Genomic DNA, 27,347 nt, shown 5'->3' with positions numbered 1-27,347 from the left:
ACATTTAAATAATTATTTTCCATAATTATTATTTACCTCCATGTAGCCTAATGTGGATTAACGAGGAGCTAAAAATGAGTGCATGTAGCACTGACAGCTTAAAACTGTGTTCTTCAGTTTTTTGTGGCCCTGTTATTATTCAAAGACCTGTAAATTGTCAGGATGAGGAGCTCAAGCGTTCAACACTAACGTTAAATTTACAGAGCTTGGAAACATGCACGCTAGTGATGTCACTTGATAGTTTAGCTAGCTAGCCTACTCAATAGTGACCAAGCAAGTAGTTAGTTACCTAACGTTAGTTGGAGAGTTAAGCCAACACAAGTTAGCTAGCTAACCAACTCGATTGAGAACATTTACAATTCATACAGCATATATCTTCGCTGAGAAATGACAAAGCAAGCTAACCGTAGCTATATCGTTTTTAAATTCCTCTATAATTAACTACGATGAACCCAGCTTTTACTAACTAGCTAGCTTTTTAGCTAACAACTAACGTTGGTTCGCTAAATTGACGTCTAACAGTACTGTTAGATAGCTACCAGGCATACTGGTATATCATATTGCTGACTTCAGATACTTTTGGGGTAGACAGCTTTACGAAATGCTATGTAACAATGTAATTATTTAGTAGCAAACTCGCTCCTGCGTCTAGACGTAACGTTAACTAGTTAATTAACGTTAATTAGTAACGTATATAATGTTCGCTAGCTATCGTGTTAGCTAGCTTGCTAGTAAGCTAATGTGTTTTCCGTGTCAGCTGACGAGACATTGCTGTTGACGTTAACACTGCCTATTGTTTAACGTTAAGGTTCAACATAATTAAACTAGCAATCTAGATCGTTTTGGAAAGTCGGAACCCACCTGAAAGTCAGCAAGAATCATTTCTCTGTCCATGCTATCGGAGGCCATCGCAGTGACTGCTTAAACGCTATTCTTCGTCTAGCTATCGCTTGCTTTCTCGCCTCACTCACTCAAGCAAATGGTGAGTACGATATCATGTAAATATCTGCTTAAGTAAACTCAATACATATATATGCGGCAGCTATGTAAGTTGCAAATGCCGCACTTTGGGTTGGGTTTTACGACTTAAATGGATTTCAATTCTCTGTTATCGTCACTTTTTTTTTTCTGGTTGGTATTCACGGCTTTGTCTTCTCTTTACGGCAATCGCAAAGTGGGATAACGTAATAGAGATTGATAGAGGACTCATCTTTAAATATGTGCCATAGAGCTCGCCAACTTGTAGTCCTAAAACCCGGAAAATAGTTAGGTCTGGTTGTTTCAGCTATCGCCATATGAAAAATTATTGGGGAAATAATATGATTTTGCAATAAACGCAGAAAATAAGGTCTTAAGTTAACAGGCTTAGGATATCTTATACGTTTTGTTCTATGAGATAATAGTAGCCAGTTAACATGACTATGAATTATGAAGCCTTTATGTGCTTTTTTTAAATAACATACATTCTTCAAAATTCACAAAAACTGATGTTAGCTGATTAACATTATCTCATAGAACAAAACATATAAGATCTCCTAAGCCAGTGTTTAGGCTACCACAGACCTTATTTTCAGTGTTTATCCAAAAACCCTACTGAAACGCCATTCATTTTCTCAATAGGCTTTGTTCAATGAACCATAGCGGAGTTAGTGCCTACAAAAAGACGCCATTACTATTTCTCTATTATAGACGGGTTGGATGTTTAGCAACACAACCGACTAGTGAGCAACTATGGGGAAAAACAGACAGGGTTGGCTAAGATTATTATTCTGTTATTGACTATACGTTTGTTTATTCCATGTGTAACTCTGTGTTGTTGTTTGTGTTGCACTGCTTTGCTTTATCTTGGCCAGGTCGCAGTTGTAAATGAGAACTTGTTCTCAACTGGCCTACGTTACCTGGTTAAATAAAGGTAAAAAAAAAATATATATATATATATATATATATATATATATATATATATATATATATATATATATATATATATATATATATATATATATATATTAGCATTGACATGAAAGCTGATATGAAACCATATTAGCATTGACATGAAATCAGCCAAAACACCAAAAAACAAGACATGGTATCAAGAACAATATGAAACTAGCTCAAACGAGTCACTTATGATTCACCACATGGCAGTTTCTTGTAATTGTTGGTAGCTATCTGGCCATCCAGAATCACAACAACTCCCCATTGAAGCGTGCACATCCTTTTTGTGACGTTGTCAGCTAACCCTTCTACAGTGTCTGTGACAGCATGGGCACAGTGCCATTGAGGCTACAATCCATAGGAATCCCCACCAAGTTGACTGGGTCTACTTTGACTACTTCAAAATGGTGGAAGCATAGTGGAAGTCCTCAATGGCGCTGCCCATGCTAAAATGGCCTTTTGGCCTCTAGAAGCCTCTTTTATTTTCTATGTTTATGGTTCATTTTGCCACAATGTTCAGAATGTTGCAGATAGAATGCAATGTATAAAGCACAAAAAGTCTCCAAGAGGGCTCTCTATCTGCAACATTGTAACTTTGCGCCTTCACTGTATGCACAAAGTTTAACCCTAAACCTCTTAAATGTAAAGTCTCCATATTTGAGGATCCTATTATTTTATTTTTTATTCAATTCAGTCTGGTATGTGAACGGTAGCCCCTATCTGCAAAAGCAGGGTGTCTGCGGAAAGATGAGTGTCTTGGCTATTGATCTGTGCATAATCTTTGGTGTGACTTACTACCATATATGGGCATACAAATGCCTGTATACAGACCTCATTTCAAGATGACTGCTACCTACATTCAGGTTAGCGCTGTGAAGCATAAACTAAATAAACACGGAATACGTTTATTCACACCGAAAGCCGGGACTCCACAGATAATGAGGATGTCTTATTTGTCTGCCTGTGACCTACCGTTATTGATCAGCAGCCCTGAAAGTGAAAATGTTTATTTTACACAATGTTTTCACCAAACAGCAAACATCTTAGATTTGGTCTGTGTTTGAGCTATAGCTACATGGGGGGTATGAAATGAATGCTTAGGTTGGAACAAATCTAGCCTACTGCCAATGTTATCTGATGATGTATGACTTAATCTTTGTGCATGAAAAATATGATGAAAACACTTGGATATCCCATGTATGTCCCCCTACACCACCACAATGTTCAAGAGAAGTTGGTGTTGTAGACATTCGTTTTTATAGTGAACAATAACTTTAAGGCACATCCAGTGTGCAAAAACAGTACAATTACCACATTCGGACACTTTGGAGAGGTTGAAAGGACACTTGAATGTACCCTGGATACCCCATAACACCACTACAGTGTTTGTGAGGTGTGATGGTATATATTGTGTTTTTATACTGAACAAATAGAATTTAGGGATTCCAAATATGTAATAGCACAATAGCAATTATCTAATTTACAGACATATTCCACTTACTGAAAGGGTGCCTATAGAGAGGGCAGCAGTGCCTCTAGCCCCTAGGCAACTTTACAGTTTTTAAATGTATTATTTCTTACATTACTAGGCCAGACATTTTTTGGTGTTATTACATATAGCTGGGAAGAACTTTTGGATATATGAGCAGCGACAACTTACCAGCATTACCAGTATTACGACCAGGAATACGACTTTCCCAAATTGGATCCTTTGTTCATACCCCCCAGGGCAATTGAACTGATTCCAGAGGCAGATCCAAAATATTGCCGGCGGAGAAAAGGTACTCGGAGTGGACTTCTAGTCTGACACAGGAGGTGCGCACACCACCCACCGCTTCCGAGTATATTACTCGCTAATGTTCAATCTCTGGATAATAAAGTTGACGAGCTGAGGGCGAGGATTTACTTCCAAGGAGACATCAGGGATTGTAACATACTCTGTTTCACGGAAACTTGGCTCTCTTGGGATATACTGTCTGAGTCTGTACAGCCAGTTGGGTTCTCAGTTCATCGTGCAGACAGGAATAAATATCTCTCTGGGAAGAAGAATGGCTTGGGTGTATGTTTCATGATTAACTACTCATGGTGTGATTTGTTCACCCGATCTAGAATACCTCACAATCAAATGCCGACCTATTTACCTCCCAAAATAATTATCTTCGGTTATAGTCACAGCCATGTATATTCCCCCCCAAGCCGATACCACAAAAACCCTCAAAGAACTTCACTGGACTTTATGTCAACTGGAAACCACATATCCTGAGGCTGCATTTATTTATTGTACCTGGGGATTTTAACAAAGCAAATTTGAAGAAAATGCTACCGAAGTTCTATTAACCCATAGACTGTAGTACTCGCGCTGCTAAAACACTTGACCACTGCTACTCCAACTTCCAGGATGCCTACAAGGCCCTCCCCCGCCCTTCCTTCGGCAAATCTGACCACGACTCCATTTTGCTCCTCCCTTCCGATAGGCAGAAACTCAAACAGGAAGTACCCGTGCTAAGGACTATTCAACGCTGGTCTGACCAATTGGAATCCATGCTTCAAGATTGTTTTGATTACGTGGACTAGGAATATGTTCCAGGTAGCCTCTGACAATAACATCGACAAATACAGTGACTGAGTTAATCAGGAAGTGTATAGGAGATGTTGTTCCCACTGTGACTATTAAAACCTACCCTACCCAGAAACCGTGGATAGATGGCAGCATTCGCGCAAAACTGAAAGCATGAACCACCACATTTAACCATGGCAAGGTGACTGGGAATATGGCCGAATACAAACGGTGTAGTTATTCCCCCCGTAAGGCAATCAAACAGGCAAAACATCAGTATAGAGACAAAGTGGAGTCGCAATTCAACGGCTCAGACACGAGACATGAGATGCCCGCTTTGAGTGCCAACGACACGGCCCGCTGCCAAGGACTGTGGGCTCTCCTCCGTGGCCGACGTGAGAAAGACATTTAAGCGTGTTAACCCTTGCAAGGCTGCCGGCCCAGAATTAAGAATATATAAATATATGGATGAGAAATATCAGAGCGGCATAGACTAAGACACAGTAGAATAGAACACAGTATATACATATGAGATGAGTAATGCAAAACTATCACCCCATAGCACTCACTTCTGTCATCATGAAGGGATTTGAGAGACTAGTCAAGGATCATATCACCTCTACTTTACCCGACACCCTAGACCCACTTCAATTTGCTTACCGCCCCAATAGATCCACAGACGATACCCTATCCCATCTGGACAAGAGGCATACCTATGTAAGAATGCTGTTAATTGACTACAGCTCAGCATTCAACACCATAGTACCTCCAAGCTCATCATTAAACTCGAGGCCCTGGGTCTGAACCCCGCCCCGTGCAACTGGGTCCTGGACTTCCTGACGGGCCGCCCCCAGGTGGTGAAGGTAGGAAACAACACCTCCACTTCGCTGATCCTCAACACTGTGTCCCCACAAGGGTGTTTGCTCAGCCCCCTCCTGTACTCCCTGTTCACCCATTGCTGCATTGCCAAGCACACCTCCAACTCAATCATCAAGTTTGCAGAAGACACAACAGTAGTAGGCTTGATCACCAACAATGATGAGACAGCCTACAGGGAGGAGGTAAGGGCTCTGGGAATATGGTACCAGGAAAATAACCTCTCACTCAATGTCAACAAAACAAAGGAGCGGAACGTGGACCTCAGGAAACAGCAAAGGGAGCACCCCAATATCCACATCGACGGGACAGTAGTGGAGAAGGTGGAAAGTTTTAAGTTCCTCGGTGTACATATCACGGACAAACTGAATTGGTCCACCCACACAGACAGCGTTGTGAAGAAGGCACAGCAGCGCCTCTTCAACCTCAGGAGGCTGGAGAAATTCGGCTTGTCACCAAAAGCACTCACAAACTTCTACAGATGCACAATCGAGAGCATCCTGTCGGGCTGTATCACCGCCTGGTACGGCAACTGCTCCGCCCACAACCGTAAGGCTCTCCAGAGGGTAGTGAGGTCTGCACAACGCATCACTGGGGGCAAACTACCTGCCCTCCAGGACATCTACACCACCCGACGTCACAGGAAGGCCATAAAGATCATCAAGGACAACAACCACCCGAGCCACTGCCTGTTCACCCCGCTATCATCCAGAAGGCGAGGTCAGTACAGGTGCATCAAAGCAGGGACCGAGAGACTGAAAAACAGCTTCTATCTCAAGGCCATCAGACTGTTAAACAGCCACCACTAACATTTAGTGGCCGCTGCCAACATACTGACTCAACTCCAGCCACTTTAATAATGGGAATTGATGGAAATTATGTAAAAATGTATCACTAAGCACTTTAAACAATGCCACTTAATATAATGTTTACATACCCTACATTACTCATCTCGTATGTATATACTGTATTCTATATCATCTACTGCATCTTGCCATCTTTATGTAATACATGTATCACTAGCCACTTTAAACTATGCCACTTTATGTTTATATACCCTACATTACTCATCTCATATGTATATACCGAACTCTATACCATCTACTGCATCTTGTCTATGCCGTTCTGTACCATCACTCATTCATTTATCTTTATGTACATATTCTTTATCCCTTTACACTTGTGTGTATAAGGTAGTAGTTGTGGAATTGTTAGGTTAGATTACTTGTTGGTTATTACTACATTGTCGGAACTAGAAGCACAAGCATTTCGCTACCCTCGCATTAACATCTGCTAACCATGTGTATGTGACAAATAACATTTGATTTGATTTGATATTCCATGTGTGAAACTGCCAAGAAACTAAAGATCTTGTACAACGCTGTGTACTACTCCCTTCCCAGAACAGCTCAAACTTGCTCTAACCAGAATAGAAAGAGGAATGTGAGGCCCCGGTGCACAACTGAGCAAGAGTACAAGTACATTTGAGTGTCTAGTTTGAGAAACAGACCCCTCACAAGTCTTCAACTGGCAGCTTCATTAAATAGTACCCGCAAAACACCAGTTTCAACATCAACAGTGAAGAGGCAACTCCAGGATGCTGGCCTTCTAGGCAGAGTTGCAAAGAAAAAGCCATATCTGTCACGACTTCTACCGAAGTCGAAGCCTCTCCTTATTCGGGCGGTGCTCGGCGGTCGACGTCAGCGGTCGACAACTAGTCATCATTGATCCATTATAAATGTTCCATTTTTTTTGTCTTCTCTTCCTACACACCTGGTTTCAATCCCATTCATTACCTGGTGTGTATTTAACCCTCTGTTTCCCCTCATGTCCTTGTCAGCGATTGTTTGTTATTTCAGTGTTGTGTTGTTTTTGTATTGGTGCGCGACGCGTCCTCGTACCAACTTTGTTTATTTGTTACATTTAGTGTTTGGAGTATGTTTCGTTTATTGTTATTAAATAACTCCATTACACTCAGTTTGATTCTCCTGTGCCTGACTTCCCTGCCACCTATACACACGACTCTGACAATATCTCTGTCCAGTGTCTGTGTTCTTTTGCCCATCTTAATCTTTTCTTTTTATTGGCCAGTCTGAGATATGGCTTTTTCTTTGCAACTCTGTCTAGAAGGACAGCATCCTGGAGTCGCCTCTTCACTGTTGCCGTTGAGACTGGTGTTTTGCGGGTATTATTTAATGAAGCTGCCAGTTGAGGACTAGTGAGGCAAACACAACGTGCCATTCGAACACAGGAGTGATGGTTGCTGATCCTGGACTGGACTTCCTGACGGGCCGCCCCCAGATGGTAAGAGTAGGCAACAACACGCCTGCCACGCTGATCCTTAACACTGGGGCCCCTCAGGGGTGTGTACTTAGTCCCCTCCTGTATTCCCTGTTCACCCATGACTGTGTGGCCAAACACAACTCCAACACCATCATTAAGTTTGCTGACAACACAACAGTGGTAGGCCTGATCACCGACAACGATGAGAACTGGCAGTGTGGTGCCAGGACAACAACCTCTCCCTCAATGTGACCAAGACAAAGGAGCTGATCGTGGACAACAGGAAAAGGCGGGCCGAACAGGCCCCCATTAACATCAACGGGGCTGTAGTGGATCGGGTCGTGAGTTTCAAGTTCCTTGGTGTCCACATCACCAACGAACTATCATGGTCCAAACATACCAAGACAGTCGTGAAGATGGCTCCCTCAAGAGACTGAAAAGATTTGGCAAGGGCCCCCAAATCGTCAAAGGTTTCTACAGCTGCACCATCGAGAGCATCCTGGGGCCAAGTTTCCTGCCATCCAGGACCTATATAATAGGTGGTGTCAGAGGAAAGCCCATTAAATTGTCAGAGACTCCAGTCACCCGAGTTATAGACTGTTTTCTCTGCTACCGCACGGCAAGCAGTACCGGAGCGCCAAGTCTAGGAACAAAAGGCTCCTCAACAGCTTCTACCCCCAAGCCATTAGACTGCTGAACAATTCATAAAAATAGCCACCGGACAATTTACATTGACACCCCCCCCCCCCCCCCCTTGTACACTGCTGCTACTCGCTGTTTGTTTGTTACCTATGCATAGTCACTTCGCCCCCACCTACATGTACAGATTACCTCAACTAGCCTGTACCCCTGCACACTGACTCGGTACCGGTGCCACTGTACTTTTATTTTTAGCCTACTTGGTAAATATTTTCTTCTTCTTGAACTGCACTGTTGATTAAGGGCTTGTAAGTAAGCATTTCACGGTAAAGTCAACACTTGTTGTATTCGGCCATGTGGCAAATAAAGTTTGATTTGATAATGGGCCACTGTACGCCTATGTAGATATTCCATTAAAAAAAATCACAGTTTCCAGTTACAATAGTCATTTACAACATTAACAATGTCTACACTGTATTTCTGATCAATTTGATGTTATTTTAATGGACAAAAAAATAGCTTTTCTTTCAAAAACAAGGACATTTCTAAGTGACCCCAAACTTTTGAACAGTAGTGTATGTTATTACACTTAGTTTTCCTTATGTCCCTTGTGGAATGTCCATGTTGGTCCTCTTGATCCATCCACCTGTCTTCTTTGTTAGTCAAGCCTGACCCCTTCATCCCATAGTTTTTTCCTGTAATCAAATTTAATATGACTGAAGATACAGAAGTTTATGCCAGGCCCCTTCTAATAGGGTATAACAGACTCGTTAGAACTTTGACCTAGACAGACTACATGCCTTCTATCAAATCCAAACTGGAATATTTAGTCAAAACAAAAGTTGTAAAAGTATGCTAGACATTTATAGAATAAATCATATCTAGTTTGATGATTCTGTGACAAACGGTGAATTAGTTATGGATTTTTACATTTTTAAATGGATTTTGGCGAATGTCTTTTGAATGTCCGAATGTGTGAATATAAAACCAACTTTACCTCGTTAAATATAGGTCGGTCCGAACCGGACCAAAGATTAAGCAAACATAGAAATCTATGAATGTTGAAATCAAGGCGGGTTCGGACCGCGCCAATAAAATAAATGTAAAAATACGGGCGGTCTAGATAGGACCAAAGAAATACATCCAAAAGACGTCTGCGTCGGTCCGTGCTTAGTGTGATAGGCCCTACAGCTGCCCCCCAACGTAACGCAAAATGTACGGTTGTTTTTTGTGTCAATTGAGCCTTTTAACAATGTAGTATAAAAGCAATAGCTTTAAAATATGTTCAAATGATCAATCTCATGGAATATCATTCCTTGCATCCTAGCTCTGCCTATGAATATTTTCCATCCTTCATTTTACCAAAGGGGTGTTGAAATTATAAAGACTGATCTTTCAATACATCATCTAGGCATACAGACCTCATAGCAGACGAATCATGCTTATGATTTAGGCTATCGTTGTTGTTTTTGCCAGAGAGCGCTAAGAAGACTAACCAGAAAGCAATATTAACTGTCCTAGAACAACACTCCGTGGCATTTGTCGGTTATGAAAATGTGATTTTACAACCGGGAAAGAAGCCCAGGCTATCGTCACAACTGCAGCCTTTTTTGTCCCGCCCTCCTTCTCTTGCTCTCATCGACTGTTATGTGGGCGTATGGCTCTGTATTTCAAAAATAAGTGATGTCAAAACCAGCGTTTTTCCTCCATCTAAATATTGACTGCCAACCAATCGAATGAGTGAACTCGTTCAACAAATGATGCTGAGGTGTTGTATCTAGTAAGTAGGGGATTGTTATATGAAGGCTAGGCTATAAATCGAAAATCGTGCAAGCTTTTCTGTTTAATATTCCTACACGACTAGGCTACACCTACCCGGCATATGCCTATTGCAGGCTGAACTTGAAACGCTACTAAGTCCCGTAAACTCCGTGGTGTGGTTTATTTTTATTTACCCACCTTTACAAAAGTTTAGTAGCCTAACTATTAATTGTAACAGATGGTCGCCTATACTGCTACATTGTGCTAAGTGGAAGAAGAGAACGTTGCTTATCAAATGACGAAACTGTTCCCGCGCACTGTCTGAACAAACTCTTTACTATTAATGAACCAAAAGAAGGACGATATCCAGACCAAGTATCATCATTTGAAAATGGGCGGGAAGTTTACATAAAAGTCTGAACAAGCATCTCTCCAAATGTCATTGGATAACCTAACGTTGTCAGAATATTTTTTTCTTCTCTTTCTCAGCGGGGACTGGTGAGAGAGCAAGTCGGCAATCAGACGCTACAAAGTTGCAAGCCCTTATCGAAGCGGCAGCCATGGATACAGTTGCAGGACATAGGCAACGCTTTTGAGAGCAGCAGACCAGCATTTTGGGGAGTTGCAGAGGAGTTGCACCTGTAGGCTAATCTATATTGTCAGTCCCAGAGTGAAGTAGACTATCGAACGGAGTAGGCTGTCTATGAAACAGAATAGTTTAATATGGGTTTTTACTCAAGGTCGAATTGGACATTGAATGTGAGTTGTAGCCTAATGCGTTGTAACTGTTAGATGATATCATTTCATGGACATACCCCCCCCCCCTGCATTTAGAATACATTATCAGGCTATAGGTTAAAATCTAATGAGAGTAGGTTTTGCTACCTGCAGAGTTGGGTAAAATAATCTGGATTAACACCGGTCTAGTCTATACATAAACATGGGGAATATCCATTAACTCTATTTTAGAATCTCAAATGTTACCGACTGCACGTGAACGGGGATCAATAATAAATATGAACGTCAACTCTGCAGCTGGACGATTGGAATTAGTTTTACATTTTTCAACTTCGTGCGTCTTGGTCCACTACTGGATATCCCAAACACCAATCCAACGTGATGAAAATATATATTTTTAAGGAAGGTGATGATGACCATGAATTTGAGTTAGAAATGGCGTGACATCCCTGTTGTTTTCCGTGCCGAAGCGAGTTGTTACAGTGGGATGGCATTAAAAAGGGAGGCGGACCCTGGCAGTGTAGCCTACCAATTTCTTTTAGAGGGCTACAGACTATTTACTACACTTTAGCAGTGCCTTGTGTCACAACCAAGACTTACCACCAAAATCAAGCATATACAGAGGAGGCCTATCAAGGTTTTTAACCTGTATTATATAACCTTATTCTCTTTATTGTTTTCGTCCACCAAGAATGACTGGAGAGGCAAACAGACTGAGCAGTGCATCTGCGAGAGGAGACTTGGCAAAAGTTGAGATGTTATTACAGAACGGAGCAGATGTTAATGCAAACAATGTATTCGGCAGGACACCGTTACAGGTTGGTAAAGCATTTGATATGAAGCCTAAATCTATAAATTCATTATTCAGTCTATTCAGAAGTTATATGATCGATTTCAACTTAAACTACAACATCTTAGCATATTTGTGCATTGACATAATGTAAAATAGACTGAACGGTGTGCTTTGGTGACAAAGTGGTAAAGGTATTAAGAGGCTATACAGTTTCTGTAACTTGGACTTACTTGAAAAAATCCAAGTGATTTTCAAGACCTTATAAAGCATAGACTACTATGTTGGATGTCATATTTTATTGTATGATTTATGGAATTAGAGGGCTTTAAAGTGACTTATAGGCCTTCATTTAGTAACACTATCTGAACCACTAAAAAACCCAATGTAGATGAATGATTTATATATGATTTACCAGAGACGTGAAATACAGAATACAACACTCTAAATGCAATGTAATGTTGTTGTTTTACACATTCTGTAGGCTAAAAGTTTAGCAGCTTTATATTTCTTAATGAAGCTGGTGATTCACATGGGTTCACTATGAAAACTCGTTGAATAATTTGATTATGTTTTGGTATTTTTAAGAATGATGTGTGCCTTAGATCATTGATCAGTAGTGATAAAGAAAATAATATAGAAACATCAAGACCCTGCATGACCCCATGCACCACTTTGGGCCCGCATGCACACTCAAATAGGCCTATGAAAACGCGAATAGTTTTCAACAAGAATATTTCTCGAATTATAGACCTGTAGTTAAAATGATCTGTTTTTTCATCTCATACTTAAATGATGGTGGTTGAGAACTTATACGGTATTGCTTTGCTTGTATTGTTACCCCCCTGACCGATCGATACCTTTGAATAACTTCCTTGTACCACATGGGAGTCCCAAAATGCGAGGTTTGCTATAGGAATGTAACTACCGTTCATTGTGTTGTCAAATTACACAATCAAACTAATAGGAAAAACGAACAAATTGCAGATTGTGAAAGACTTGGTTGATTTGGACAGCCTGTTCATATGACCATGCTGCATAGATTTTCAGATAGGCTAATCTCTTACCATGTCATAGGGCACAGGGCACAGATGAAAATGCTAAAAGTGGTTCAAGTATGGTTCATTGACTGAACCATAACACACGTTTTTGAGAGATTTAGAACAAGTTGCTTTAGCTTGTTGAATGTATAATGACAATTTACAAATTGGCATACTTTATTCAAAGCGCTCAAAGCTTGACCTTATTTAAAAAATGATAATTTAAGTAGGCCTATGACACAAAACTATGTCATACTACAAAATACTGTCACAAAACTGTAATAAGCTATTTGTATCGCTCCTCTCTTCCAAATGAAAAATATATAGGCCTATCATGAAACTTAGTTATGTACTGATGATCAACTAAGGCTCTATGATTTAATTAAGTGTACGGCTGTTTATCAGACGTATCAGACGTTGGTCTACAGCATTTAGGTCTGAAGAAGAATAAAAAAGGTTAAGATAATAAATTATATCCCATAAATATTTTTGTGGGTTCGATTTATTTTTGATCATTCCTTATGAAAACATAGGTGTAAATCTAGACCTGTGTCTCTGCAACATATTCCTAAACGATTTATATTTTCTATTAAAACCGTAGCTTTTACTTCCTATAGGGTACATTTTGTCTTTATATTATTACTTGTGTGTAATTATCCTGCTCTATCCCTCTTCTCATTATATTTTACAGGTGATGAAACTTGGTAACCCAGCCATCGCGGAGGCGTTGCTGAGGGCGAACGCAAATCCAAACGTGCGCGACCATGTCAGGGGTCTCACTATCACTCATGATGCTGCAAGGGATGGATACGTGGACACCCTACGCGTCCTGATAGATCATGGCGCAGACGTCAACCTCTTGGACAACGACGGCAATCTTCCATTGCATCTAGCCGCAAGAGAAGGCTATCTTGATGTGGTTCAGCTCCTTGTTGGTTGTACGAAGGACGCCGCAAGGCACAACTCCGGAGGCCATACACCTTATGATTTGGCGACTATGAACAATAGAGTATCCATTGCGCAATACATTCAGGCGCACATTAATTTATGAATATACATGCCACAATCCTAACTGGGATAAAGAGGTGGAGATAGAGTAGCAAACATGTAATCTACCTCTCCTTTGTTACAATGTGTTTGGATGTTTTCAGACATGACAGCCTCAATTTCAACCATAAAGGCTATCATGAACTCAGGTCCAGTTACGTTTCCTTGTAACCTGATAAGAACACATTCCATATAGGTTTTGACTCCAGTTTGCTCCATTGCGAAACAAATGTGACAAGATTATATGCAACTGGAACTATAACAATAATTTTAATCAATTTAAAACTTTTAGGCCACAACATTTCCCTAACAACTCAACATCTCGAGTGGCAACATGATCTTGCGTTTTGGGATGTTGCCTATAGTGGCATAAGCCTAATGGCTGGTTAAAGTGAAGAGAAATTTGTCTTTCAAATTCAATTCAATCCCAATAATATAATAACTGAATTTGAGATGGGTTTAGTAGGCTATAACGACCATTTCAAATGAAATGAACAACATTGTATCGTTTAACTTCTCTAGGCTGTAACAATTTAAAAAGATGCCCTATTCATCCATTGCACTCTTGTGCACCATAGCAAATGTCTTATTTTGTCCCATTTGTCATGGTTAATTAAACTCATGATATTTTGACTAAAAAGCTGTAGCCTATACATTTCTTCTCCTTTTCCATGCATACCATTGGTAATAAATGACCAATCTAATGGTAGCCTGACTGATGTGGCGATTCTCTTCGATTTTATTTGCACTTTGTAAATAGGGAAACAAGTACATTTTGTAATGAACTGTGAAAGTATGCGTTTGCTAATATTGACGTTTTATTTTGTACCAAAGACAGCAACTGACTACAGGTCTGCATTGTTTAACCTGTTTGTTTCATTTTCTGATTGGCGTGTCAGGTCAAAATTTGGTTGAAATAGAAGGTTGACGGCCGTCATCTTTCTGTATTGTCTTCTATTTGAATATTGCTAATCAATGTTTTGCACTGTTGTCATTTGTGAGACGAATAAATTCAGTTGTCCACTGATTATTCGATAGTTTTGTCGTTTTTCTTTTAGCATTTGACCTTTTTATCTAGATCCCCATGCTTTCATGATAGCCTAGGCTACTCAGCACTACAGTTGTGATCAATGCACCCACATGAATAATTGTGCATTACACTATAGCCTTTCCTTTACTCAGTCATTAGAGGAAAATATAGGCTATTGAAAGTAGGCCTATATATTGGAATTAAATATCTGTGCTGGAGCGTAAATAGCCTACACACTGTTCAAAATGAAAAATGCTGCAAAATATTGTTACTCATATCCAAACATGGGCTATATGACATCCCCGTTACTTCTGAATTGAGTGTCTAGTAATATCAGTGTGATTATGAAATCATATAATGTTAGTTTTGATGTGACTATAGAGTTGCTTTATTTTATGGGGCTATTCAAGCCATCGAATGTCTGTCTATAGGCCACCCTAATTTCACATTCAAACAGACTTTGAATCAGTACATCATCTCGGCATGCCTCACTTACAATTACAGTAATACTTATAGGATACTTCAGATGCGATTATGGCACATGTTGGACAACATTATTTGATATATAACCAACACTAATAATATCTCAAATCTAATCAAAATCAAATCAAATTGTATTTGTCACATACCAGCCTGCATATACATATGAGATGAGTAATGTAGGGTATGTAAACATTATATTAATATCTGCATGAAATTATAGGCCACTCACCACTTAGACAGGCGATTCTTATATAATTCTTATATATATTGTTATTCCTTTGCAAATTGACAGTGCAATGAACGTTAAAACACGAACTTCAAACAATCACACGCTTGTGCAGGCCACATGGAAAAAAGCAAAACCATAGCCTACAACCGTTAGGTGAGTAGGAGGAACATGTCCTTTTTTTGTCCGATGGTCATATTTTCGAATTTTGGCGCTTTGAATAGCAATGCTATTTTTCTTTCAAAAGCGAGAAAACGTTAATATTTATTAGAAGAAAACACAGTGCATAAATATCAGTGTAGTCAAACTGTGAATGACTATGTAATAGCTAATATAACTATCTGTTTGGCTTCTTCCTGGTTGTGTGCGTCTCACCGTGTTGTCGCTTAAACAAGTTGAATAATTATTGCAAGCAAAGCGAAGAGACAACTTTAATAAATCGGGATACAGTCACTAAGACACAAGTAGTCAGGTAGGTATCCGATTGAATGTAATTATTAGTTAATCTTCCCGGTTGTCCTGCAGCGCAGTCGATTCAGATGTAGGCTAGATTTGATATGGTTTGAAATGACAAATGTAGGAATCCTGTCCATGAAAGGATGTCAGAACGTGTATAATGGTTATTGATTTTAAATAGGCTGTTTTTCAGATACTCCTGGATTTCTGCCAATTCTGCACTGTCAAACAGTTCTCCACAACTTGAGCGCGCAAGAGGGGGGTGTGGCGGGGGGGGGGGGGGGGGGGGGGGTGTATGACGCATGATGAATATTGAAATATGATACAGTATTACTGTTGAGAACTTCTGGTGCGCATTGGAAGGAAGTTGCATCTAAAAGTGATGACCCTAAACATGGTTTGGATAGAAAATACATTGATAACCCTGATTGAGATTCCACATGGGCTCATTAATAATAAATAAACCATGTTTATTTTCCCCATATCTTTAGACATCCTTACTATGATTCATTGCTCTTATCAGTACCTTATTTTGACCATTCTCTCACTCACCCTCATACCAGTGTCACCCCTTATGTCTCCTTCCTTTATAGCTGTTTCATTGCCTCTGCAACTGAGTCAGTCGATTCTATCCAAACACAAAGCAGTGGAACAATCATTTTATTCAATTTTATTTATTTAACCTTTATTTAACCAGTAATAGGCCCATTGAGACACATATAGTCTCTTTACAAGGGAGACATTTAGTTCCAGTAAGATGTGGGTTGTCTAGTCATTATCCAGGGTTCAAGGTGACGAAAGTCAACAAACATTTCAACTGGCACTGAATGTTTTTCACAATCAGCTAGATCCCAGAGAGAGAGAGAGAGAGAGGGGTGGCGGGGGGAGAACGAGAGTGATAAAAAAAAGAGCAAGAGAGAGAGAAAGAGAGAGAGTGACAATGTACGAACTCATCCTCTGTTACTGTCTGATTTCCTAACAGGATTGTCTCACTAAGTTGCCCTGTGGCCCACTGTATTAAGAGTTGATCAACATCTACACACCCCTAACACTGTTGGTGCAACTCCTGGTCTCTTTACACCCAGGGGAGTAGGGGACTAAAAACTTTTTGGACATGAAAATAGTGTCCAGAGAGCCTTTGACCTCCGTGTCATCCCCAACTCTTGGAACATGACCTCTATCTACACTGGAATTTGAATGTGTTACCTTTCTCATAGATATGGCAAAGAGATATTTCCCTTTTGTTCTCGAGAGATGATTCAGAAAAAAGTGCTTGCAGCCAAAGAACGCCTAACCACAACAGGGTTAGGGAGATATATATATATATATACTTCCTATTTCTTTCAGCAGTGTATTCTGGTTAGGGAGAGTGACAAGAGAGCCTTCATCAAAGGCAGCTTCCTCCCAAAGGCTTTCTCAGTGTGGCGCATGGCTGCAGGGAGGATCGGTAAGCAGATTGTGTAGAAAATGTAAATCCTCACGTACACAGATGTATTATTGTTTTTCTACTTGAATACTACTTTAGGATTACTACTTGGCTTATAAAAGTGTGCTACAATTCTGAGTTGGACACTGCACCAAATAGGTCAATGTCTTGTGTAAAGCAATTGTGATTGTTGTTTTTCTATTCAGTTTAGAATTTTTTTATACTCTGTTGGAAATATTGGTTGTGTTTTGACAATGGAGGCAAGTTTATAATTAATATCATGTCCCTCTACTGGACATATTTTCAATTACAAGTTCACAATGTGCAACTGTTGGTTGGTTGGTTAATTCCGGAAATGTAAGGATAACATTTTGTAGAAACAACACACATTGCTTGTGATTGAAGGGTTTGCAAACCAGAGTACATTTGTTAGCTAAAACCAAGCAGTTTCTATTCTGAGACACCATGAAATAAATCACACACAAACATGTCCCATAGCATAGTTTATATTTGTTATTTGCCTGTAGTACATATCATATGCATGTGTATACTTTACAAAGAAAATTCTCACAGGCACCTATACAAACACACATACTGTACAAACACTCCTTACATACAGTACCAGTCAAAAGTTTGGACACACCTAGTCATTCGTTAGGCTCCTGAGTGGCACAGTGGTCTAAGGACCTACATCTCAGTACAAGAGAGATGATAGTCCCTGGTTTGAATCCAGGCTATCACATCCGGCTGTGATTGTGAGTCCCATAGGGAGGCACACAACTGGGGTAGGCCGTCATATTAAAAAATAATTTGTTCTTAACTGATTTGCCTAGTTAACTAAAAAATCTATGGTGTTTCTTTATTTTTACTATTTTCTATATTGTAGAATAATAGTGAAGACATCAAAACTATGAAATAACACATGGAATCATGTAGTAACCAAAAAGGTTTAAACAAATCAAAATATATTTTATATTTGAGATTCTTCAAAGTATCTACACACCCCTAACACTGTTGGTGCAACTCCTGGTCTCTTTACACCCAGGGGAGAATAGGACTAAAATGACAGCTTTGCACACTCTTGGCATTCTCTTAACCAGCTTCACCTGGAATGCTTTTCCAACAGTCTTGAAGGAGTTCCCACATATGCTGAGCACTTGTTGGCTGATTTCCCTTCACTCTGCGGTCCAACTCATCCCAAACCATCTCAATTGGGTTGAGGTTGGGTGATTGCAGAGGCCAGGTCATCTGATGCAGCACTCCATCACTCTCCTTCTTGGTCAAATAGCCCTTACACAGCCTGGAGGTGTGTTGGGTCATTGTCCTGTTGAAAAACAAATTATAGTCCCACTAATTGCAAGCCAGATGGGATGGCGTATCGCTGCAGAAGGCTGTAGTAGCCATGCTGGTTAAGTGTGCCTTGAATTATAAATAAATAACAGACAGTGTCACCAGCTAAGCAACCCCACACCATCACACCATCTCCTTAACGCTTCACGGTGGGAACTACAAGTGAGATCCTCCGTTCACCTACTCTGCGCCTCACAAAGACACGGCGGTTGGAAACAAAAATCTAAAATTTGAACTCATCAGACCAAAGGACAGATTTACACCGGTCTAATGGCCACTGCTCATGTTTCTTGGCCCAAGCAAGTCTTCTTACTGGTATACTTTAGTAGTGGTTTCTTTGCAGCAATTTGACCATGAAGGCCTGATTCATGCAGTCTCCTCTGAACAGTTGATATTGAGATTCTTGTTACTTGAACACTGTGAAGCATTTTCTTATCGGCAGACTCAACAGCCTTGGTTTCTCAAATGGTTGCCTCGTCTGGTTCACCAACTACTTCTCAGACAGAGTTCAGTGTGTCAAATCGGAGGGCCTGTTGTCCGGACCTCTGGCAATCTCTATGGGGGTGCCACAGGGTTCAATTCTCGGGTTGACTCTTTTCTCTGTATACATCAATGATGTTGCTCTTGCTGCTGGTGATACCCTGATCCACCTCTAAGCAGACGACACCATTTTGTATACTTCTGGCCCTTCTTTGGACACTGTGTTAACTAACCTCCAGACGAGCTTCAATGCCATACAACTCTCCTTCCGTGGCCTCCAACTGCTCTTAAATGCTAGTAAAACTAAATGCATGCTCTTCAACCGATCGCTGCCCGCACCTGCCCACCTGTCCAGCATCACTACTCTGGACGGTTCTGACTTAGAATATGTGGACAACTACAAATACCTAGGTGTCTGGTTAGACTGTAAACTCTCCTTCCAGACTCACATTAAGCATTTCCAATCCAAAATTAAATCTAGAATCGGCTTCCTATTTCGCAACAAAGCATCCTTCACTCATGCTGCCAAACATACCCTCGTAAACGGACTATTCTACCGATCCTTGACTTTGGCGATATCATTAATAAAATAGCCTCCAACACTCTACTCAGCAAATTGGATGCAGTCTATCACAGTGCCATCCGTTTTGTCACCAAAGCCCCATATACTACCCACCACTGCGACCTGTATATGCTCTCGTTGGCTGGCCCTCGCTTCATATTCGTCGCCAAACCCACTGGCTCCAGGTCATCTATAAGTCTTTGCTAGGTAATAGGTAAAGCCCCGCCTTAACTTAGCTCACTGGTCACCATAGCAGCACCCACCCGTAGCACGCGCTCCAGCAGGTATATTTCACTGGTCACCCCCAAAGCCTTTTCCTCCTTTGGCCGCCTTTCCTTCCAGTTCTCTGGTGTCAATGACTGGAACGAATTGCAAAAATCACTGAAGCTAGAAACTCATATCTCCCTCATTAACTTTAAGCATCAGCTGTCAGAGCAGCTCACAGATCACTGCACCTGTACATAGCACATCTGTAAATAGCCCATCCAACTACCTCATCCCCGTATTGTTATTTATTTACTATTGCTCCTTTGCACCCCAGTATCTCTACTTGCACATTCATCTTCTGCACATCTATCACTCCAGTGTTTAATTGCTAAATTGTAATTACTTCGCCACTACAGCCAATTTATTGCCTTACCTCCCTAATCTTACCTCATTTCCACACACTGTATATAGATTTTTTCCTATTGTGTTATTGACTGTACGTTTGTTTATTCCACGTGTAACTCTATGTTGTTGTTTGTGTCACACTGCTTTGCTTTATCTTGGCCAGGTCGCAGTTGTAAATGTGAACTTGTTCTCAACTGGCCTACCTGGTTAAATAAAGGTGAAAATAAAAAAATATTTGGGCTGGAATTTCTGAGGCTGGTAACTCTAATGAACTTATCCTCTGCAGCAGAGGTAACTCTGGTTCTTCCTTTCCTGTGGTGGTCCTCATGAGAGCCAGTTTCATCATAGCGCTTGATGGTTTTTGCAACTACACTTAAATAAACGTTCAAAGTTCTTGAAATTTTCAGGTTTGACTGACCTTCATGTCTTAAAGTAATGATGGACTGTCCTTTGTCTTTGCTTATTTGAGCTGTTCTTGCCATAATATGGCCTTGGTCTTTTACCAAATAGGGATATCTTCTGTATACCACCCCTACCTTGTCACAACACAACTGGTTGGCTCAAACCCATTAAGGAAAGAAATTCCACAAATTCATTTTTAACAAGGCACACTTGTTAATTGAAATGCATTCCAGGTGATTACCTCATGAAGCTGGTTGAGAGAATGCCAAGTGTGCAAAGCTGTCATCAAGGCAAAGGGTGGCTACTTTGAAGAATCTCAAATCTCAAATATATTTTGATTTGTTAAACACTTTTTTGGTTACTACATGATTCCATTTGTGTTATTTCATAGTTTTGATCTCTTCACTATTATTCTACAATGTAGAAAATAGTATTAAAAAACCTAGATTGAGTAGGTGTTCTAAAACTTTTGATTGGTATTGTATATCTTCTAGTCTTGCAGTGCATTCCTGTAATTTATGCTGTTGGGGGCTTTGGATAATTTGAAGTACACAATCTCATTGTTGCTTCATCTTTCAGTATTCCCACCATCTCTAGTGTCCTTAAAACTTATCGGCAACGACCAGGCCATTCCTAAGTCATGTCTGGGATCCATTTTCACTCCCCTCATCTCTTTGAGATAATATGGGTCCCATGCCAGCCTGGGAGCTAATCAACCTCCATCTCATAAGACCTAAGGGAATGGAACTCCACATTGAATGGAGATCAAAATAAAACTAAAAGATTTAAGGAAAAATCCACACAAACACTATCTTCTGGTGATTTTTTTCCATTAGCCCACTGTTGATACGGTCCCAAAATGTTTTGCATATCAGCTGTCAAGTTTTCAATACATAGGATTTTCAAGAAGCAAAGTGTCACCTGCCACATCATCACACTTGTGCGTTTCATAACAAATAATGCATTTTGCATCATCATAATGATGTGGCAAGTGACACTTTGCTTCTTGAAAACCTTTTGGGACTGTATCAACAGTGGACTAATGATCACTGAAGGCATGTTTTCTACCTCCACTGAGAAAATCAAAGATCTGTCAATTATTACGAATGTGACTAGCCCTCTGAATGCCAAAGAGAGCTGGCGGTGGTGAATTCAATGTCTGGGATGAGGAGAAAACAGCGATAACAAGTTACTACATTACTTCCTTTGTAAAATAGATAATATACCGCTCTTCACATCCAAAAACTTCGAACTAACAAAATAGATCAACATTTTATGCTTTCATAGTAATTTATGGAACATTTGCATATTTTTCCCAACTATGAGAGAACAGGTTTTCAATTAACAAAGTACATCTAAAATACTTTTATTAAATGTCGCAAAATGATCACTTAACATGAAAGATACCTTGCCCCCATTTAAAATAAAATTTAAATAAACATTTACATTTAATTGGAGCCAGTCAAAATACAGCAACATAACATGACCAAAACCACACCCATTATTTATTAACTATTGGTTACAGCGAACTGTGCTGATTGAATAGTTTGTTTTCCCAGTATGTTATTATAATACATTAGGATTTTTTTCTATATTTAAGTATGAAAATCAGGAAAGTCTTGGAAAAACAACATTATTTACAAGTAGGATGAAGAAACACACGTGCTCAGACAGATGCAGACGAACACAAACATCTAAGGATTTGAGGTGGTTAGCACACTCATTTCCAAACCTCTTGCACAACAACGTGATGATTCATATGTTGAACTAATAAATAAACACTAGGGCATGTGACTTAATTCATTGAAATTAACTGAATGACTTGTGTGTATGCATTATGAACTAGGGCCCTGTGTTTTGGTTAATCATGTCACATGACCTGGATTTCAACCATTATTTAAAGCTTTTTCATCAAACTTTTTATGTCAGATGTACCAGCTCCATCCTTAGACAATTGCTTTCATGTTTAATCTAAATTCTAATTTCTGGAAAAGGCTAAAAAATAAAAAGTTAAAATCCAGGTCATGTGACATGATCAACCAAAACACAGGGGCCTAATTATGATAAATCATATGGTCTTGGTAATATGACTAAGACACTTGTTCTGAATGGAGTGAATTGAAGGTTGAATATCTCTGGTATGAAACGTGATGTGCAGTCTAGAAAGACTGTGCTAAACAAGAGTACTTTGATCAAAAACACATTGTGACCAACCTCTAGCAGACCAACAAACCTCTGCTTCCAATATGATCAGTTTTTGACTGATCATTAGTCTAAGAAACTCACCAATTAAGGATACAGTGTCAACTTCAGGAAAACAAAGCTACCATTGTGTTGAAACAATCATGTTGCGGATACTGAATATGAGAAAATTAAGTGTTTCTATTCAAATATTTTGTAAGCATATGCTGAACTCTTCCACTGAGGCTAGAAAATAAGTGGAAGTTCTTCTGATTTGTGTACATGTGCATTAATAGTTTGCTCCTCTGTATTAGTAAAACGAATCCAATGAGCCCTTAAGATGACTGGTAGAACAGAGGTTCTGACTTGAACACAATGTTAAGGAGAGGAAAGCCAGTGAATCACCTCCTTGCAAGAGATCTTTGCATATATCTGTATTTCTAGAGAGTTTTAAGGCATTTCTTTCCTTCCCCTCCCTTCTAGCGTGGCCGTTTACGACAACAGTGTGGTAGTGAGAGAGAGGAGAATTCTGGCTGTGGACAGAGGGTGATATATGACAGTAAGAGGCAGTCTTGATCACCAGTATCCACAGTCCTCCCCCAGCCTGGGCTTTCCTGTCCAGCAGGCCAGGCCAGAAGGTAGAGGCCCCCTCTCTGTGTTAGCCATCCATCGCCTCCACAGCACCACCACACAGCCCTCAACTGCTCCCAGAGGCTGTGACCCTCCCCGTTGTTGGAGGTGCTGTCTGTGGGTCATGAGGATGCTGGAGGGGGCCGCATAGGTGGAATGCGGGAGTAAGTCACAACAGTGTGCAGGGGTGGTAGCGGTGGTGCTGTTGTGTCTCAGTTGGTCTCGTAGGAGGAGAGCAGCGCAGCATCCACTGGCTCCATGCAGGAGGGGCAGGTGAAGGAGCGCATCAGCCAGTCATCTATACAGTCCATGTGGTAGATGTGCATGCAGGGCAGGAACCGGATGGGGTCTCCATACACAAAGTCCATCATACAAATCACACACCTACACAGATGGGGAGACAACGTTTGTATCATGTGGGATTTAGAAAGAAGTTGTATCTACCTACCTATCTTATGCAGAATTTTCATTTATTACAAATTGACATTCAGCACCAGTAAGTGATCGGGCAAGTCCACCGTAACATAATTACGTTACCAGTTTTTTCACTTTAAAATGTATGCCAAACAAACAAATATTATTTCAAAGTTAACAAACCATACAACTACTTTGATCAATTTCCGTAGAATATTTTACAAAAACAAATTTTGTGGAAGAAATGTACAGATGCCAACTTTGGTAACAGAATTACGGTAAAATCTCCCTCAGGTTTTTAAGCGACCATGTTTTTACAAAAACTCTTAAATATCTGCCCGAATTAAGATTCAAGTATGTCTGCAGAAAGAATGGGGTGTCAGCTATGACACGACACCTTGAGTTAGAAAACATATATTTTGGGCTTTGAACTACATTAAGTGAAGTGGATTAACACCCGGGAACATATGTACGGTAACGTAATTATATCATGGGTCCCTTATCTGTAATACACAGCAATGCATAATTATGGATATGAATGTCCTTCTCCTCATGTTTCACATGTTTGGACATCACAGTGCAGCACAGTCAAATACACTGCAGTACAGTACAGCACAACACAGCAGAATAAAGTAGAGTAGGGTAGAGTTCAGTACAGCAGAGTTCAGTATATTACAGTAAAGTACAGTATAGTTCAGTACAGTACATTATACAGTACTCTACAGTAGTGTGCTCTACTGTACTGCACTTTACTTTACTGTAGTGTACTGTGTTGTACTCTACTGTGCTCTACTCACTGTAGTGTACTGTACTGTGCTCTCCAAACTTGTGAAACATACGCCTATGGTAGGTTCAGATTGAGTCCAGTCCAGTCTGTCTGTGGACATTGAAATCAAGGCCAGGGTGGACCAAATTGCAACTACTTTTTAACATCCATGGGCATCCGGTGACGGTCACTGCTCAGTGTGAGGATGCTGGTTACATTCGATGGAAAGAGAGGGAGCTCATGGGTAGGTGTCAGTAAGAGCTAGGAAAGGTGACAAATGGAGAGTGAGAGAGAGAAGCAGAGAGAGAGCGAGAGGGATGAGTTGTCTACACTCAGACCGTTATAACACTCTTGGTTTGACCACCAGATGACAGAAAGAGAAAGAAAAAACAGATACGAGCTGAACATGGGGGGAGGAAAGTAGCAGGGGACCCAACTGTGGTTTGTGACTATTATGATTTCCCATTGAAGCCAATTCAGTTGCGGTAATTCCATTACAGATTTTTTTGTAATTATGTTACCGATTTGGTAACAAAATTATGAATTTTAATCACTTAAAGGGATACTTTGAAATTTTGGCAACGAGGCCCTTTATCTACTTCCCCAGAGTCAGATGAACTTGTGGATGCCATCTTTATGTCTCTGTGTCCAGTATGAAGGAAGTTAGAGGTAGTTTCATGAGCCAATGCTAACTAGTGTTAGCACAATGACTAGAAGTCTATGGGTATCCACTAGCATACCAAAATACCAAAGTATACCTTTAATAATTCATAAGCAAAAAAATGAATAAACAAAAAGAAAAAGCACTATAACTAATTCACTTTACTTGTTACATCTGTGAAATTTCATTATCCTCTCTCATGAGGTAGAGAATTGTGAAAATATCTTATAGATATGTGAGTTTTTGATTACGGATTTACAAGGCACAAGGCAATATTTCTTAAACTTACAGAAGGCAAACAATTTCTCCAAAACTAAATATAAGTGTTGATATTAGTTGCCAACGGACTTTACATCAACAATGTGTTTTGATGTATTTCTAATTCCTTATTTGACTTTGTCTGGAAGATGTTTATCCAGAAATAACTTATGCCAAATATTTAAGATGGAAAATGGATCTATGGCTTCATTTCCCCAAAATATAAACTCTTAGCTTTCATTTGATAGGCTCCCATGAACTTCACATCTTGGTCCTCATGGGGTCTTTTACATGGAAATACCCGATGTGCATGTGCATACAGAGGTAACGCAGATGCCCATTTCCATTCAGTACGAGGCACATTAATCCAACACAATTACAACATAAGTGTTTTAATGCTTGGAGATGTGTTGTGTTTGAGTGCTGTTGCCGGTGGTACTCACTCTCTGATTTTCTTCTCGGAGCCGTCCCTGCTAGCGTCGTACACTCCCTTGGGGAGGTGGTGTATGAGGCCGATGCGTTGGGCAATGCGGACCTGCTCCTCCTCTGTTAGATGGCTGGCCAGGCGGGCCTGACTGGGCGTGGGGTGGTACACTGGCACATAGGGCTGCTCCTGCATGGGCACAACGACACATATGAACTTGCACTTAGAGGCCTGAGAATAGGCCTAGGTAACACAGAGGGTATTAGTGAAAACACCCACGTTGAAAAACCTTGTTTATTGTGAATATAACGTACAAGGCCATTACACTGTTTACATTCAAACGACCAAGTTAAGTGCTGACTGGAGTAAAGAGTTTCACTGTAGTGCAACTAGAATGAGTATATCAGAGGTGGTTTGAAATTAGAGCCAGCAGGTGGCAATCTTTCCCAAGTCAGAGCACTTTCACTCTAAAAAGGGGAACATGGGCGTTTCAGTTCAAATTACTGTAATTGAGAAAATGCAAGACAAAGTGTCCTATTGAAATCTGTTACCAATGAAAGGAGTGATTGGCAAGGGCAGCGTAAGCTATTAAGCCGTGTTCACTTTGGACCGTTTGAAGTGACTCAAATCCTATTATTTTTGCACATCCGATTCCAATTTGATATTCTTCCTGCAGTCTAAACAGCCAAAAAGCACATAGAATCAGATATTTCAAGCCACATTTCAAACCCCCTTCGTAAGTGGCTTGAAGTCATACAGAAATCTGATTCCTGGCCATGTGACTTGTGTCTGAACAGTCAAATCTAATTTATTTGCCCTCAAGTGGTTTTTAGACTGTTATTTGGCATAGCTTGTTGCTTGCTAGCTACTCTGTTGACAGTTTGATAGGAACATGTGGTAGCTAAATAGCTTCTTAATTGTTTACAAGCAAATGAGTGAATTTGCTAGAAAGCTAAACAGCTACAGCTAGCTAGTTGACTGCTGTGGCCAGCCAAAAATGACTCGCTTTCAAAGTTATCCTTTGAGGATTTAAAAGTGTTCTTACACTATGATTTTGAACATTTAAAGAAACTGGAAAACATCCATGGCAGGCATTGTTGTCACCTTAGCTTGCTACATAACTTCTGAGTGAGCACCACCACCAAATCAGCTTACACCCCTGCGCACACACCCGTCGTTACTTAGACAAAATAACAAATATACACTGAAGTTGCTTACCAAGACGACATTGAATGTTCCTTAGCACCCTAGTTACAGTTTAGACTTAAAAATCAGCTTTAAATCTATGGCAAGACTTGAAAATGGTCTAGCAATGATCAA

The 27,347-nt window shown here is 40.3% G+C and overlaps 3 protein-coding genes across 3 annotated transcripts in view; 1 reads left to right on the top strand and 2 right to left on the bottom strand.

Moving 5' to 3' along the window:
* faf1 (Fas (TNFRSF6) associated factor 1) overlaps positions 1–951 on the bottom strand; it is a 79,984-nt gene extending 79,033 nt beyond the window's left edge. The window contains exon 1 of the mRNA XM_055861226.1: positions 862–951. Coding sequence (XP_055717201.1) covers positions 862–909 — 48 coding nt within the window. The 5' untranslated portion in view covers positions 910–951. The remainder of the gene's footprint in view (positions 1–861) is intronic.
* LOC129810574 (cyclin-dependent kinase 4 inhibitor C-like) lies at positions 894–14,696 on the top strand. Its single transcript, XM_055861227.1, has 4 exons — positions 894–982; positions 10,541–10,692; positions 11,481–11,607; positions 13,311–14,696. The coding sequence occupies exons 1-4, from the start codon at positions 980–982 to the stop codon at positions 13,668–13,670; spliced, it is 642 nt and encodes a 213-aa protein (XP_055717202.1). The 5' UTR covers positions 894–979; the 3' UTR covers positions 13,671–14,696.
* Positions 14,697–17,777: 3,081 nt separating this feature from the next.
* LOC129810572 (RING finger protein 11) overlaps positions 17,778–27,347 on the bottom strand; it is a 38,543-nt gene continuing 28,973 nt past the window's right edge. Inside the window, exons 2-3 of the mRNA XM_055861224.1 lie at positions 26,047–26,216; positions 17,778–23,888 (exon numbers count right to left, since the gene is read on the bottom strand). Of these exons, the coding sequence (XP_055717199.1) occupies positions 23,717–23,888; positions 26,047–26,216 (342 nt within the window). The 3' untranslated portion in view covers positions 17,778–23,716. The remainder of the gene's footprint in view (positions 23,889–26,046; positions 26,217–27,347) is intronic.

This window comes from Salvelinus fontinalis, chromosome 14 (assembly GCF_029448725.1).
Source record: "Salvelinus fontinalis isolate EN_2023a chromosome 14, ASM2944872v1, whole genome shotgun sequence".
In the NCBI taxonomy this organism is placed as follows: domain Eukaryota; kingdom Metazoa; phylum Chordata; class Actinopteri; order Salmoniformes; family Salmonidae; genus Salvelinus; species Salvelinus fontinalis.
Note: the sequence above shows the minus strand (reverse complement) of the source record. Positions and strands in the feature narration are given on the sequence as shown.

Bases quoted from the DNA above. Each gene is read 5' to 3' on its own strand.
- LOC129810574 (XM_055861227.1), top strand. The intron at 10,693-11,480 runs GTAGGCTAATCT...TCGTCCACCAAG, and splicing joins GTTGCAGAGGAGTTGCACCT to AATGACTGGAGAGGCAAACA. The intron at 11,608-13,310 runs GTTGGTAAAGCA...TATATTTTACAG, and splicing joins TCGGCAGGACACCGTTACAG to GTGATGAAACTTGGTAACCC.